Source organism: Dipteris shenzhenensis, chromosome 9, assembly GCF_047967505.1.
Source record: "Dipteris shenzhenensis isolate YYH24624 ecotype China chromosome 9, Dip_SZ_1.0, whole genome shotgun sequence".
NCBI lineage: Eukaryota > Viridiplantae > Streptophyta > Polypodiopsida > Gleicheniales > Dipteridaceae > Dipteris > Dipteris shenzhenensis.
The window spans coordinates 47,585,380-47,601,629 of record NC_141604.1 but is presented as its reverse complement, the minus strand read 5'-3'; the positions used below and the strand labels follow the sequence as shown (position 1 = coordinate 47,601,629).

Below are 16,250 nucleotides of genomic sequence, written 5' to 3'. Positions count from 1 at the left end.
GAGCAGCTCCTAAAATATTAATGAAGTCAGTCCTGAGAAGGAACTAATTTCAAGGAATTGTCATCATTGCCAGAGACCTACCTGACTTTTCATAGTTCTCTGACTTTTGTCTTTGAGGGAGGAGTTAGTGAGTTTGTTGTTGCAGGAGGAACGAACCTCTATGCATGGCAATGATCAGGAATTCACCACCCATGAAAAGGGTAAGGGCAGAAATTCAAGTGCTTTTTCAGTCAAAGGCTGCTTCGGACAGCAGTCTCTGTAAGATGGTTTGGTTTGCAAGGATGTCTCATAGCGACCAACTGATGATTGTGCTGCATGTAATCTTGGCATATATTCATTAGCACAAACCTTACAGCTTTGATATTAAAGGAAATTTTCGATAACAAATCACATAAGGTTTGAGTAGGTAACAACTGCTTGAATAAACAATGTAAGTTTTCAATGTGCAAAATAAGCATAACATTTGCAACATGCCCTGTCATAGTTTATGATATCTATTGTATTACAACTCCAAAACCACATTGCTGCTGGGAAGAGCTCCTTGCTAACCTATGTGAGAATCATAGTCTAGTGTCTGAATAAAAATCGTGACAATTGAAAGTTATTCTCTCATGACATCACGTAAAAATTGAGCGCAGGCTCAACATGTAGAGATGGTTTGGCATTGCCACATGGATACATTTGACTAACTAGTGCGCATGACCTTGTGGAAAAAAAAATACCTTAGTAAATTTATAATTCAAAGCACAACTTCCAGATTGAAAGGAAATTTGGTGACAATTATGAAAAGAAATCAGAAAATGAAGTCTGCTTGAAATTATAAACAGTGTACATTCTGAAATCCAAAAGGCAAGTGTAAGATCTCCAACAGGCCTATCATCATCAATCTAGTCTAAGCAAGGATCCAACAAATACATGGAGTAAAGCACAAAACACAAATTCACAAAGCGAGACCTTAAAGATAGAAGGTTACCGCCATGGCTTCAAGACAGGGTGTGAAAACTGAGGGGTGCTGTAAAGCAGGCAAGATGGCAGCAGGCAGGCGTCGTGTGATGAAGGGGATAGTGAGAATGTATGTACAAAAAGCCTCTGAAGCTTTCCTTGCTCCACTCCTATGTCTTTCATTTACACCTGAATGAATATTCACAATGCTCTCTCCTTCGTCATCCTGACAAGGTAGTGCTTGCAAGGGCCGCAGAGCTACAGTCATAGCACTTGTTGTGATAAACAACCTCTCCTTTTGAAGTTGTTGAGATTGGCCAGTGTCTTCATACTCACAAGGACAACTCTGAAGAATGTACACACGCAATGCAGGATAGAGATCAGCATGTCCCTGTGCAATCCACTCTACAAGACGCCGAACAACCGGTCCTGCCTGTGCTTTTCTTTCTTTTTCATCAAAACACCTCCACAAATTTGCATCTGTCAAAGACACCAATAAGCGTACAGCTAAACTTGCAAGCACAGCCTCTTCAGAACTGCTCCTGATCGATACCTCAATGAGGCCTGTACAACATAACCTTACAAGTTTGCGGACTTGATAGAACCATATGCTCTGCTGTTCCTTCGAACCAATGGATAAACTGCAGTAATTATTATCAGAATCTGCACAAGACCCATATAGATCAGTAGGGCAACAATGTTGTTTACCAAGCAAAAAAACTGAGGATACATATCACATATTCACACTACTCAATCACTAAGCTTGAGCCATACCAGAAGAGCTGATACTTTGCAGCAGGATTGTAAAACAAGTCACAAATCTCTCATGATCTCCATTAGTTCTAGTGACTGTGTGTAAGCAGAATCGATGATTTCCACTGAAGTAGAGAAATGGCCGGAGAATAAAATTGCTCAGCGACTGCATAGATGCACCATTCTTATACAAGGCCTGTTCCTTAGTGACATATGCATCCCAATCTGCACGAAAGCTGTCTGCAGCTTTGCAAGCAGCATTGCGACCTCTCCAAACACGCTGAGGACAATTAATGCGCTTTAGATGTTGACATAGAAAAAAAAGAAAAGGGAAGGAGAAAACCAATCATCCAAACAGAGCAAAGACATCGGTCAATGGCAAGTTAGTAACATAAATTCAGGCTAATTGCAAAAGTGGACTCTAGTCATGTCACAATGACATACTTGTGCTACTCAACTCTCCAATTGTAGCATTCAATTCAACAATCGGATCAACTCTTATAGAAAGAAGCAATTTCATGTATCACAATTTATCGAAATAGAAAGATCAAATACATCCTTATAAGGCTGCCGCTACGTCTTGTAGAAACTCCAATACAATGGCCAGCCATGCTATTATAAAAGCAGAAATAGAAGCAATTAAGGAGAAAACCAATCATCCAAATAGAGCAAAGACATTGGTCAATGGCAAGTTAGCAACATCAACCCAGGCTATTTGCAAATGTGCACTCTAGTCATCTCGCAATGACATAATTTTTCAACTTAACTCTCCAAGTGTAGCACTCAATTCAACAATCGGATCAACTCTCATAGAAAGAAGCAATCTCATGTATCTCAATTGATCCAAATAGAAAGACCAAATACATCCTTATAAGACTGCCACTATGTCTTTTTAAAAATCCAATACAATGGCCGGCCATGCTATTATAGAAGCAGAAATAGAAGCAATTAAGTGACGACTCTATCTCTGGTTGGTTTTCTCATGACAGACAGTTGCGTCCATCACATTATCAATTGACCCTACGGATCCCTCTTACATAATCACCAAGCTCAGGAGCAGAACTACCAAGCTTTTAGGGACTACGATAGCAATACAATTGGCACGAGACACGGACTCAAACATATCAGGAGGAAAAGCTTAGGCGTTTTAATGTGGAGGTTCAAAATACGGACTGTCTGTGGCCTCATAGGAGGCTACAATCCAGGACTCACATTTAGGATAGACAAAACACGATTTGGTCGTTTACAAAAGCCAACCTTGAAAATTATAGGATCGTCAAACAAAATTAAGAATACAAAAAATGCAGCCAGTAAAAATATTATACGTACAACAGCATCATAATATCAAATGCTATAGCAATAGTATTAAACCAATGGGATGAGGATAGTACTTGGATCAGTTGAGCAGCTGAAGCGGCTTTCCTTGCCTCGCTTCTTAGTGCTCTCTCTTGAGCAGCTTTCTCTAAGAGGGCATCCCTTGTAATTTCTTTTGCACTGGCCCCTCGCAAGGACACCTGTATGCAATATTTTAATTATTATGGAATGGAATGATCTGCTTTTGGAATGAAATTTAACGTTTGCTGACATTCTCCAAGCCCACTAAATGCAACCTTGTGTTTTTCCGAGGAGTGCATCATGTGTGGATGCGACGGAGATACAAATGAAAGGCGATCCTGCAGTGGAAGAACAAAACCCAAATAGGAGAATGGCAATTAATCAAGTGCATCCGCCATACTATGTTAACAAACTTGGACCAATGAAACGGATCTACTGTGAAATGAAATCATACTTACTGCGACGACAATCAGATTGCAGAGTGAAGGCTTCTTCGCAATCCTAATTAATAACGCTCGATTAACAATGAAGGTGTTTTATGAGTCTGCAAATCATATCATTGTTTCTACGAATTGCAGTAGCAAGTTAGTAATAATAATTAAGCTGATCTTCAAAATCAACCTCAATTTATTTATTTAGTAATAATTAAGCTGATCTTCAAAATCACCGTCACTTTATTAACATGTGGGCAATCATCATCATCATCATCATATATCAACAACAAAACTTAATTTCCAAGTCCACACATGTCTTGAGGTTCACACATTTTTTTAAAAGGATGACACTTTTTCCATAGAAATTTTGGAGTTTCACTCTAAGATATGCATGCACAAGCCTCATTCAAGGCTTTCTAGTAGGGAACCCGCGCGATACTAGGGCATAATATAAGCAAAGAAACTTTTTATGTATATGTGGTGTGTGCGTGTATGTATGTGTGTGTATGTGTGCTCACATGTGTATGTGCATGTCCATGTGTGCAAATGACCTATGTGTGTGTGTGTGTGTGTGTGGGTGCGTGCATGCATGCACGCCTTCATATGTGTTTATGTGTGTGCATCTATCTACAAGTGTGACAATGTGTGTGTGTGCGTGCGTGCGTGCGTGCATGTGTGTGTGTGTGTGATCTTTATGTCACATGGTGATTAAAACTGATGATGGGGCTCCCTTGGATGACTAGCCAACTTGCCTCCCCACCTCATCTCACAAGGATGCACCAAGCCTATTCTTCCATTAACAATGCAACACTAGGCCATGGATTGTAAACATTGTTTGGGCACAATCCGCCCACATGTTGTTCTCTTACAAATATTTGTTAGCCTTACTAGATAGATGAATCAATTTTCATGTGCTAAACCTAATGATTTTAAACTTGAAAAGGCATTGCAATCAATTTCATCTTAGTTATTCAATTAGGTTAATTGAACTCCTTACCCACTTATGTCACCTTCCACCGCAAATCCACTCACCTAAGACTTGTTGAGACCTTGTCTTGCCCTCACTAAAAGTTCTTCCATCCTCATTGAAACTAATGTTTCCTTAATTTTGCAAGGCTTATTGTGGGAATTTTCTAAACCCAACAAATTATCAGGTGATATCCCCAACAAACCATGTTTAGGCATAAAAGTCCTTTTGGGAAAGCCACTATAATGTTTGAATCAATGAATTTCCTATAATCCACAATGACTTCTTGTAACTCAATTCACCAAAGAGCAAATAAAAAATAACGTTTGCATCAATGTACTTCCCTTAACCCACAATGACTTACTTCAACCAAACAACCAAACCAAAAGAGCCAACGAAGCATAATTTATTTCTTATGGTCATTGAAGCTAATATTTCCTTGATTTGTGCAATGTTCTAAAACTCAATACTTTGTAATGTGAGCACCCCAAGCACCCATGAAGAGAATTTTAGCTTTTATAGGGAAGACACTTTCTTTAAGCTTAAATCCATTTTTAAAGAGGTCCTAACTTCCTTGAGATGGAATGGGCAAAAAAAAAACATTAAGAAAGGACCATAAAGGGGGTCAAATCAAGTCTTAGTGTCCTTTAAAAAAAAAACATCAAGACGCTCTTTCCCTTTTTGAACGGAGGTCAAGAATGATGTCATCAAGGACTTTACCATTCTGTCTTGGCAGATGGCTTTGAATTACCCCCACTAAGACTTGGAAACATTAAGAAAGGACCATAAAGGGGGCTTGTGTATTAAGGTGGCAACTAGACTCAAAAGTGTTTTTTCTAACATAGGGAAAGAGGTGAACATTGCATAGTATAGTAGCATGGCTAGGAGGGAGAATACTAATACGAGTCTCTATTAATGTTCTAGCATGTAAAATTTGCTGTCAAACCAATGGGAAAAGCAACATAACACATGTTAGGGTCATCAACAAACTCAATGCCATGCAATGACACTTGAATATTACAAGGTGTTTGTATGCATTCTCTTCCATCTGCAATAGAAAACTAGAATGTCATCCTTTTTTCTTTTTTTCTTTTCCTTTTCTGAGAGAGAGAGAGAGAGAGAGAGAGAGAGAGAGAGAGAGAGAGAAAGAGAGAGATGCATAAGAAGACAAGAGGAATACTTTTTTACAAGTGATAATCATAAGATTGTTCCATCAAAGTAGAAAACTATGCGTGTAGTGAAGAGCTCCTCTCTTTCAGAGGCATTCTGTCAAGCATTCTTGTAGTAGTAAATGTTGCATAAGACATTCTTGATCAATTTTTGGGGACCACCCAAGATTTGGGCACTACCCCAACACCAAGGTTCGTTGATCTCAATTGAACATTGCAAGGATCAATGGATGTAGAGATCTCAAAAGGTTGGCCAATCTTCAACAAATTTCATTTAATGTACAACCAAATTTACAAAATATATTTCATAAAGCAAAATAAATGTCAATTGAGTTGGAATGGTTGTCAAGGGCAAGGTTTCCAATTACATTTCTTCGAGAGGATAGTCTTCATATAACACCAATTTCTCGAGAGGGATGAGGTAGAGAATGGGTGAGATGTGACACAAATGGAAAATCCTAACTATCCATGTGGCATGCACTTGGTGTCATGGATATAACTTGTAGTGGCCGAGATCTCAACAAGGGCACTATCTAGCACACCGAACAAAAAAAAGACGCTATTGCTCAACTCTTTTGCATTATCTACTGATGCACCCATAGTCTATTTAGCTAAATAAATAAATCTCACTACCCTAATCTTTTCACTATGCAATCTAGAGTTTTTGCACTAGTAGTCTCAAGTATTATTACCATTCACGGTCATAACAACAATAATAGAATTATAACTTTATGCAATTTCTAAATGGGATTTATTTTAGCTGCTATTGGAAATGCTATTAGCACAATAGACTTACTTCATCCACAAACTACTAATTCCAAGGATCACTTAGATGGCTTAGGCCTCAAACAACCGACTATATGCTTGCTTAGGAGTAGCTTTGTAGGGAAACATAGAATGTCAACCAAAACTTTTATGTAGATGATGAGTGCTTGCAATTATTCATGTAACTCACCTTGTAGGCAACCATTTGGAGCTTAAGTGCTCTCTCTAACATAAACAATGATAATACTAAAATGGCCTAGGGGCATGCAAATATCAAGGAATCATAGAAATTGACTTGAAAACCTCATACAACCTCAAAATCTAGGCAATGTATGTTTATGGCATCCCATGGATAAAGCGCCACGTCCTAAAACCTCACCTTACCATATTGTTACATAGAAATTATAAGAGCCTAGTGATGCAAATAGCTATACATTGTAGAAAGCATAAGTACACTAGCGAGAGTGAATCTCAAACCTCATTAGACAATAGGAGGCCTAGGGGCATGCAAATATCAAGGAATCATAGAAATTGACTTGGAAGCCTCATACAACCTCAAAATCTAGGCAATGTATGTTTATGGCATCCCATAGATAAAGCGCCACGTCCTAAAACCTCACCTTACCATATTGTTACATAGAAATTATAAGAGCCTAGTGATGCAAATAGCTATACATTGTAGAAAGCATAAGTACACTAGCGAGAGTGAATCTCAAGCCTCATTAGACAATAGGATGTGTCTTTAAGGCATCAATGACATATTTCATGATAACAAATCAATAGAATAAAGAAGTAACAAAGTCCTACATTAACAGTTGATGACTTGAAATGAAACTAGTTGCTAAAAGCACTAAGAGTTACCATGGGAAAAGGGATATAGGAAAGAAGGGCAGGAGAAGAGGAGATATGGGAAAAAAAGAAAGGAGATATTTGAACAGGGAGGAAAGGAGAGGGATGAAAAGGAACTAGAGGAGAAATTAAAGTAATGGGGAGAGGGAAAATTTTATTAGGGAGGAGGTGGAGTAGATGGGAGAGTGGAGACCCTTTTGAATTCTCAATGTCATACCTTCAATAATGCCCCTTCCGCAAAACTCCATGAAATAAACTCGACTTTTAAGACAACGTGCAAGTCACCAATTGCTAGCTAAGTGAATACAAATCATTGTAGTAGTGCCAACTATTTTAGGCAAACTCTAAATTCCCTTGAGGTCTTTGGATCACTACATCTCAACCTTCTTCTACACTAAAATAAATTGATCATTGTATAAAATGACTAGAAAGCTAAGAACAATAATCACCTTCTCTATCTTGCACGTGTGTCATACAGAATGTAAATATCTTACCAACTACCAATTTGAGTTGGAATAGTTCTTACTTCCATAACCATTGTCAAAAGAGCAAGAACAGGACAGAGGAGAAGGGTAGTAGGGTGTCTCGTATGTGATTTGGTTAAGTGGTTAGGTGAGTCATAGTGGAACATGTGAGGGACACTTAACCAAATCACCTAGGAGGAGGGACACAAAGAACCATGGGAATGTAGAGGAGTTGCATGGGACTACTCTAGGTGGTGTCACCATAAGGTGTGAGAGTTGACCATGGGGAGAGAGGTAAGCGATATCCTAGATGATGTGGATAATAGTTGGGAGGGAGAGTATTAGCAACAATGGCAAATGAAGGAACAATGGGACAAGGAGTTATGTCACCCAAAGTAAGGCTAGTATGCACAAGATGTTGGAGTGACAATGAGTGGCACACAGGGTGTGCAGAAGTTGATAGGCCAATTTTAAATTGGATCTAGTTGGCTAACAAAGGGTACCGAGCTAGTAGGACAATAGTGGCAAGATGTGGAAAAAAGCTTTGAAAGATTAAAGAGTAGGGGCAAGATGGGGGGGCAAAAGGCCTCAATGAGGGGGGCTATAGAGTGATGAGGGGAAGAAGGGAAGGCCTCAATGAGCAGAGGTTCTCAATGAGGGGATATGAAGAAAGGGGTGGGAGCCGATAGGGAAGGATGCAAGAAGGGGATGGAGTGGTGGGTGGTGCACATGAGCAAGTGACACATGAGGGAGAAAGAAAACAAAAGGGAGGGTGCTTGTAGAGGGGAAAGCAAAGGGTGAAGGGGACTAAATAAAGGAGAGAGCACATGTGAGAGAGAAGCCACATATGAGGGATAAGATGCAAATGACGGAATGGTGTTTCGTCTAGGGTGCCCTTGATGGGAATTTGGTCACCCTATCCTCAAACCATTCCATCTAATTGGATAGTGGTTTAGGTTGTTTGGGGGCTCTCCTTAACATCTTGTGAACTGACCCTATCACCTCAAATTCTATCTCATCTAGATTGATGTACTCTTCTAAGCATGAAGGTTGTTTCTCCAAGCTTAGTTCTTTTCTTTCTTTTGTGGTACCTCTGTAAGTTCTACCATGTTGACTCCCACGATGTTCAAGGCCTAGGAGACAATTTAACTTATCTCAACCATGGACGATCAATCAGTAAGGGGTAGGCATGATGTGATCTTTCCATCTCCATCACCACAAAATTTATCATGAACATTAATCTACCCTTGAATAGCCTTATGGCTGCACCATTCTTAAATATGGAAGCTGAAGGACAAAAGGAAATGGATCAATGACAAGAAGTCCAATTCTCTCCTTGGTTGCCTTTGGGAGTATGTTCACCCCTATCCATGTCCACAACTCCTTGATGTAATTCATTTGGATGCTTCTCAGGAGCATTTAACACCTTTGGAGCACGGCTTGAATCTACTCCACACCTTGTCTTGAAGCATTCTCCCACAACTCAGCACTGGGGTAGTATTAGTGATTGGCTAGACAAGGGACTAGCTTTTTCTGGCTCACTGCAAGGAATTGTCCTTGTGGTGAGGGTGCTTTGTGTCTTTTGAGAAAGCAATAGTTCAAGCTCTTTCACAAAGCTAGTGCCAGTTTTCCATGATGACATCTGAAGGGATATTGCTGTCAAAATAGTACACTTGACCTATTCTCCTACAAGGACCTTCCGAGGCGGCAAGAGCAGCCTTAAAACTTGGTGAGGGTTGAGGAACCAAAGTGATTTTGGGTCATCTAGTTTCTCAGACTCAAGCCTAGCTCCATTAAGAATAAGTGTCCCCACAAACCCAAAGATGTGAGGCTGGAGCCGCCCAGTCGTGCACTGGTGCAAGCTTCGAGGACATCCGTGACTAGATTTCCTAGGCAAACTTTGTTCACATGAGTTTTTATAGGGTGCTCTCCCTGACAAGACTTTCACCTATTGATAACTTGGTGTACATTTTGCACCCCTCCGCCTTCGCTCTACACAGGTAAAACCTGAAGGATGACTAGCAATAGTAGGTCAAACTCAATGGTGCACTGGTGCCGAGATTTGCACCTTTGAAATGGGAAGTGGCATTTCTAGCACCTAGGGATGCTTTTGAGCACATTATGCACATGACCAAAATGGAAACGCCATTGGTTGTGCATCATTTGGAGCATGTGCACTAAGCCAGAATGGAAGCACCACCGGTTGTGCATCATTTGGAGCATGTGCATTAAGCCTAATCCCTAGCTCTGTTTCATTGAGACATGTGCCTGGTAGCTCGGGCACATTGGTGAGAACTTTCTTGCCTTTCACATCAAGCATTGTAGCAAGTTCCTACATCTACTCCTCAGACTTTGGCCTCTCATTGGGCTCTCTGAACAATAACTTCTTGCCCTTAAGATCTATCGTTGTGTTACCATGACCAAATGCTCTCTAATACCCTTTTCAACTTCTTTATCACCTTGCTTCGTGACCACTTCCTTGTTTAGCTACTCTCTTTTGTCCTTGGTTTGCTCAGCCAAGGTGCCATCTGCTACCATTTTTGTGGTGTGCTCTGCAGCTGGACTGGTCACTTTGTTGGGCTCTTGAACATTATTTGGCTCAAGAGGAGTGTGAGGCTCCTCTATGATCTGTTTGGCTTTTGTGGAGACAAAATAGCCACATTCTTCTTAGCAAGCAGGGAAGATATGACGTTCTTTTATAGATGGTGGAGGTAGCGAGATGGGTTAGGCCCCTTTCACATGCATCTGCAGACACTGAGTGTCTACAATTCAGTCATCCCCATCGACAGTGTGACCATGACTATCTAGCATCCATCCATGGTGGGATTCACACGAAGGCGATGCCTACTCTACAAAATTTAGTCAAATACAATAAATGAAGTAGCATTGAACACCAAAGGAAGCTATCCTATGGGTCTCCAGGCTATCGCTCAAGGATGGGCAAATAATTATGAAATATGCCTTAGTGTGGCAAAGGAGGGAGAGGCTCGGACCTGGATGGGTAGTGTTTGTAAATAATTTAAAGTTTGCAACGGGGTTCAAACAACCCTTCAACAAGTGGAGTGGGTTGGGTCTCTGCTCTTTACTGGGTGGCACTTGCTTGGTTGGGACAGGTGGAACAGACTTTGAAGCAATCTTGGAAGCCGAGGCAACAACTTTAGAAATAGAAGGATCTCATTTGGATATGAGGAGCTAACTAAGTAGTAAACTAGACCTACTTGGAAGAGGGCATGGGAAGGGAAACTTGCTCATTAAGATGGAGGATCAGCGGATAATTGGGATGGTCCTCTTCATCTGGGCCTGATGATTTGGATTGTCCATGATGGCAAGAAGCAACTATTAGAGTGACAGGCTAATTTAGCAGACCCTAGGCTAATTCGGTGTGTGCATTGAATTGGCATGTGCTGAATTAACAATTCGGCATGCATTGAATTACTAACTCAACATGCATTGAATTAGGCTTAATTCAATGTGGTCTTCTTGTAGAGTATTGCCAATGAATATTTTAGATTTCTTTGAGAAATCATGATTTTTGTTCAGGGTTTGCTATCCTAGGGGAGTACTACACTACCTATTTTACCTATTGCAAACAAGAAACTAACGAAAATGATAACTTTACAAGCAAAATGGGTGTTTCATTAGAAAGGGGACTGTACCTATGGTTTCCCCTTGACCCAAACGTTGCATCATCCTAAGAATTATACTCATTGGATTAGTAATCATTATTAAAAATCATCAATTTAAGAACATTATATTAAAAGGATTGAAAAATAACATTTACAAACTTTTATGCATCTCCTTGGTCGTTTCCCTTTGTGCAAATATTGATGGAACATTTGCCCTCATCAATGTCTACAAATGTTGGGGGTGATGAGGCCTCTACACTGATGTGTTCTTGCATGTTTCTATTGCCTCGCCTTCTTTACAGCTTCTTGGACCTCCTCAAACTCACAATGTTGCATGCCATAATTCATGAATTTCTTCCCATATCATCAGTAATAGATGCTTCAGAGTGTTGGATAGTGCCAAATCCATGCAATAACCAAGCCCTTATCGTGGCAAGTCCAAAACCATCTTACCCTCCCAAGTGGAGATTGTTGTTAGTACTTCATCTTCCCTCAACTCCATGATAAAAATATTCATCTTTGATCATAACATACAGAAGGCTCTGCATCACAACCTCTTCCATCATGCCTGCTTCTTCTTCTTCTTCTTCTCCTTTCTCTTCTCCCATAGTGAACTGTACCCATGGAAAATGTTCCAACTTCCTTGAGAGAGACCATGGCTAGCTCTAACCCTGTAACCTCTGCAATGTGTTTTCCTTTCTTTACAAGCAAGAGGGCATGTCACGACACAATTTTGTAGTCTAGATTGTATTAGGCTAGCATGATCAAATGTATTAATTAGAAGGTAGTCTAGGTAGGTTTAAATGGCCAAATGTCATATGGATAATGTATTGGATATGTTTTTTGCTTAATATATATGGAGCACTCACACATGTAGGTCCTAGGATAGGAATGGGTAGGAATGCATGGGTATGCATTAATAAATGGTAGGCATTAAAAGAGTCATAGGCTAAGGGTAGAATAATGGGGTATGCCCAAGCGATGGATCCCAAGAGGCATGAGAGATTGTGACCTCTCGTATGCATGGAGTGTATGTATGAGGCATTATGCATTCATATGTGGTTTGTGGATTGCATGAGCATTCTAGATTGGTCAATAGCAAAAGTACACTCTCGTTGGGCACTCCTTCCACCCATTTGGAGGGCCAATGCTTCTCCATTTATGCATCATTCTTTCACACATCTGCATCCTCCAACCGGTACATGACATAAACACTTGAGCAATCCAAACATCAATCTCATCCTTGAAAATGTGACCCATAAAAGATTGAATTGATAGTCCAAAGGTGTATGATATTGCATGATTCGAATGATACTAGCCTCATTAACACGAATGTAATCTCGGCTATATGACAAGCAATTGAAGATGCCACTTCAAAGTGCCAATTATTTGAAGAGAAATTCTAGGCATTGCAATCTTCTCTATTTAGTCTAAGATTAGCAGAAGCTAGCATCTCAACATAAGGTATTCACGATCCATAAGGGAAGGCTATTGTCTTTGATGCACCAAATGATGTCCTCAGGTATACACTAGACCATCAAACCTAGTACTTCATAGTTTCATCACATGTATCAGTATATTGAGGGCTTGCCATACAGATTTTTTTGAACCCATGGGTTGCAAGAGGTTCCAATATGCACCTCCATATATTTCATACAAAAACATTGCCTCTAGACCCCTCATCCATTATTTTGCATCTAGCAACCCCTTTTGTAGAAAGTGGCCTCTAGACGCACCCTAATGGATGATGGGTCTGGAGGCAATCTTTTTGTGTGAAAATTCATAGTGCATGTTAATGCATCATCATGGAGCCTATGGATCAAAATAGATTGAAAACTTGAATAACATTGAATTAATCAAAACCCTAATTAGGTTTTATGGATGCAAACTTGGTTTTATCTTTTTTTTTTTTTTTGGAGGATTGGAGGCATAGAGATGATAGGAACCATATGATATAAGTAAGTGCAAGGAAAGACCTCCACACCCCTCATCCTTTATGATGTGTCCAGAGGCCACGTATTGTTAAAAGTGGCCTCTAGACTCAATTAGGTGAGGGTTATGGAGGTAATCTTTTTGCGTGAAAATTCATAGTGCATGTATTTGCATTATCATGGATCCTACAAATCAAAATTTTAAAAAACATTAACAATTTGAATACATCAAAACCCTAGCTAGCGCTTTAATGGGTGTAGACATGGGTTTTTTTCCCTTTCTATTTTGGGCAATGAAGTCATGGAGGTAAGACCAACCATAGCATTGAAATATGTGCAAAAAAATGCTTCTAGACTAGTCATCTGGAGGAAAAAGTGGCCTCCAAGCGCAACATATAACAAATAACTGGTACATGCCTTTTTTTGCATAGTTTTTTACCATGTATATTTACGCATGCTTATGCACCCCTATAGATTAAAGGTATTAAAAATTTTTAAGTAATCTGAATGCCTAAAAACCCTTATTAAGGTTTGATGCATTCAAACATAGATAGCTTGCAAAAGCCCAGTTAGAGCATTTATTCAGATGAGTATAGCTTGTACATTCGGAGATTCCAAGGGTTATCTAGATCAATGATTTTTGCTCATGTCAAATAGGGGGAGATAATCTACTAGGAGCAGTATCTCACTTGCACACGCATCTGAAAGCTTTCTGTTTATTTCATAGTATTCCATGGAAATATGTCAGTTGTTAGAAACTTAGAGATAACGAAGTTAAGTGCATTAAGCTAACTTTTGAAGATGAAGACAATAAAGCTAAATATTTAGTGGCAAGTTCGCACCAATAAAGCAAATCCTTAACTTGTATCTTTTCTCAGACACAAGCTAGGCCCCTCTATTCAATATTGACAAGACCAAGTGTGTATCAGAAGGAAGATTCCTAACCATCAAATCCTTAGGCTAGCAAAGGATGTTGAAGGGCCCACTTGCAAGGAGCGTAGGCTGGACTAGTATGTAAAAAGTGATTTTGCATCACTTGGGATTTGTTCTTACAAATCGTACAATGGACTTATGAATAAAGCAAATAGACATTTGAAATATTTGGGTGTTCAATTTTATTTCCCTTCTATGTTGAGATTATTTGATATGAGATGGATGCCTTTGTAGCAAGTTTAAAATAACTAAGTGTAATACAAACAAAATTCAATAAACAAATTTGGAAGACAATAAAATATTTTTATAGAAAGAATATGCAAGAAAGAAAGAAAGTATATTTGTATTCCATGAAAAAGATACAACGTCCTCATCGAGGGATGATGCCTACAATTAAGTGTGCATGCCAAACTAGCAAACCTAGATGTCTAATATCTTTGCCTCTGCACCTATTTATAGTGCTAGCAATGCCTCAACCATTACTATCCAAGTGGATTTCTCTCCTGCTCATAAAAAAAAGTGATCTTGTGTACCAATCTAGCAAATTTGGTGTTTGGGATGAAGAACTTCACAAACTTTTTCTACTTGTGGATCTCCCAGAGCTACTGTGCTTGGCTTGAACTTCCTTCATCTACAAACTAGAAGAGGAACTCGTATCTGGCAATATCCCATTAGTTTTGAGGGTAATTCTATCACAAAGGTTGATAGAGCTACTCTTGTTTCTTTGTTGCACTAGAGCATGGGCTCTCATTAGCTTCCTCCTGTGTATTGGAATTTATACCTAACACCTTTCTGATGGTTGAGAAGGGCCTCCATTTGAGTGAGGCTTCTTACTTAAAGATGTTTCCTAGGGGTAGCATTGAGCGTAGATGCCTTTTGCTTTGTGGATGCCATCATGAGTGACAAGTGGAGAGGGTAGAAAAGGAGGAGAGAACCTGATGGGATTTGAAGGATGAATGTGGTGTGGTTAGGGTGGAGAGAACTTGAATGAGAACACGATGCAAATGAAGTCTAGTTCCTTTACATAGGGCCCAAAAAGCTGTGACAAAAAAGTAGGGCTTTTTAAAATAAAAGTAAAAAAACCTTTAAATTTTGAAAACTTATCAAAATTTCACAAAATAAGACTTGTCAGCCCATACAACTGTGGAGCTTCTAAACACATGGAATCTGAAGGATATATCTTCCCATCAATCCATACATTCAGATGTCTTCTCTAGTCTTTTGAAATCTTTTTCAATTGTCAAGGAGGATTCATTCGTCTTTTAAAAGGGAGCATTCTCAATCAATATGAACATGAATGTCCACTTTTCTCTTAATCCTAGCTCCGACTCTACTTTTGGACATTTTTCACCTAATATAAACATATCAATACATCGAGCAATACAAAAATCTTAAACTTCTTACTAGGATTGGAAAAACAATACTAAAATATCAAATTTCTCACTAGAATTCAAACTTCAACACATAAAATAAAAGCCTCTATAAACAACAAATGACATATAAATAGAAATATGAGGAAACACAATACATGAAATATCCATAAACAAAAGAGATATATACTAGGGAAAATTTGAATATTAATAGATTTGACCAAGGATCTAAACAAACATCAAAATACAAATATTCAATAAAAAGGACACAAACATAGATATAGTACACACTAGTAGACAATAAAAAGACAAAACACAACTAAGGGAATATGGACACGTTCAAAGTTCCTTCCCTAGAATAATAGAATTTTGCATAAATATAAATCCCCTTGAAGTTCTTTACCCTCACTCAGCTTTTGATTTTGTTTTTTATCCCATCGTTGCGCAAGTTTGCTAAGGGTGTAGCCTTATAAATCCCCTTGAAGTGTTTTACGAATAAAAATTGCTTTTTTTTGGGTTTAAAAGTGCATCTCTTTTTCCAAACAAAAAGGACACATCTGCTTGTAGCCTACATGCAATTCAAAGACATATACGACCATTGTAAGATTGCATGTGCATTAAAAGCATTCATTATTCTTTTCTTGTCTCCAATCACCTCCTTTTATCTCTTGCAAAAAAAAAAAGTGTTGTTTACCATGATCAAGATAAGCAT

At 39.1% G+C, this 16,250-nt stretch overlaps 1 protein-coding gene across 2 annotated transcripts in view; it reads right to left on the bottom strand.

Annotated features, from left to right (window-relative positions):
* UPL7 (ubiquitin-protein ligase 7) overlaps positions 1 to 3,608 on the bottom strand; it is an 85,346-nt gene extending 81,738 nt beyond the window's left edge. For both annotated transcript variants that reach the window (XR_015541499.1, XM_087378987.1), the window contains exons 1-5: positions 3,489 to 3,608; positions 3,306 to 3,368; positions 3,087 to 3,209; positions 1,717 to 1,975; positions 974 to 1,605 (exon numbers count right to left, since the gene is read on the bottom strand). Coding sequence is in view for 1 of the 2 variants with exons in the window: in XM_087378987.1 (XP_087235113.1) it covers positions 974 to 1,605; positions 1,717 to 1,975; positions 3,087 to 3,209; positions 3,306 to 3,332 (1,041 nt within the window). In the remaining variant the exon portion in view is untranslated. The remainder of the gene's footprint in view (positions 1 to 973; positions 1,606 to 1,716; positions 1,976 to 3,086; positions 3,210 to 3,305; positions 3,369 to 3,488) is intronic.
* Positions 3,609 to 16,250: the final 12,642 nt, after the last annotated feature.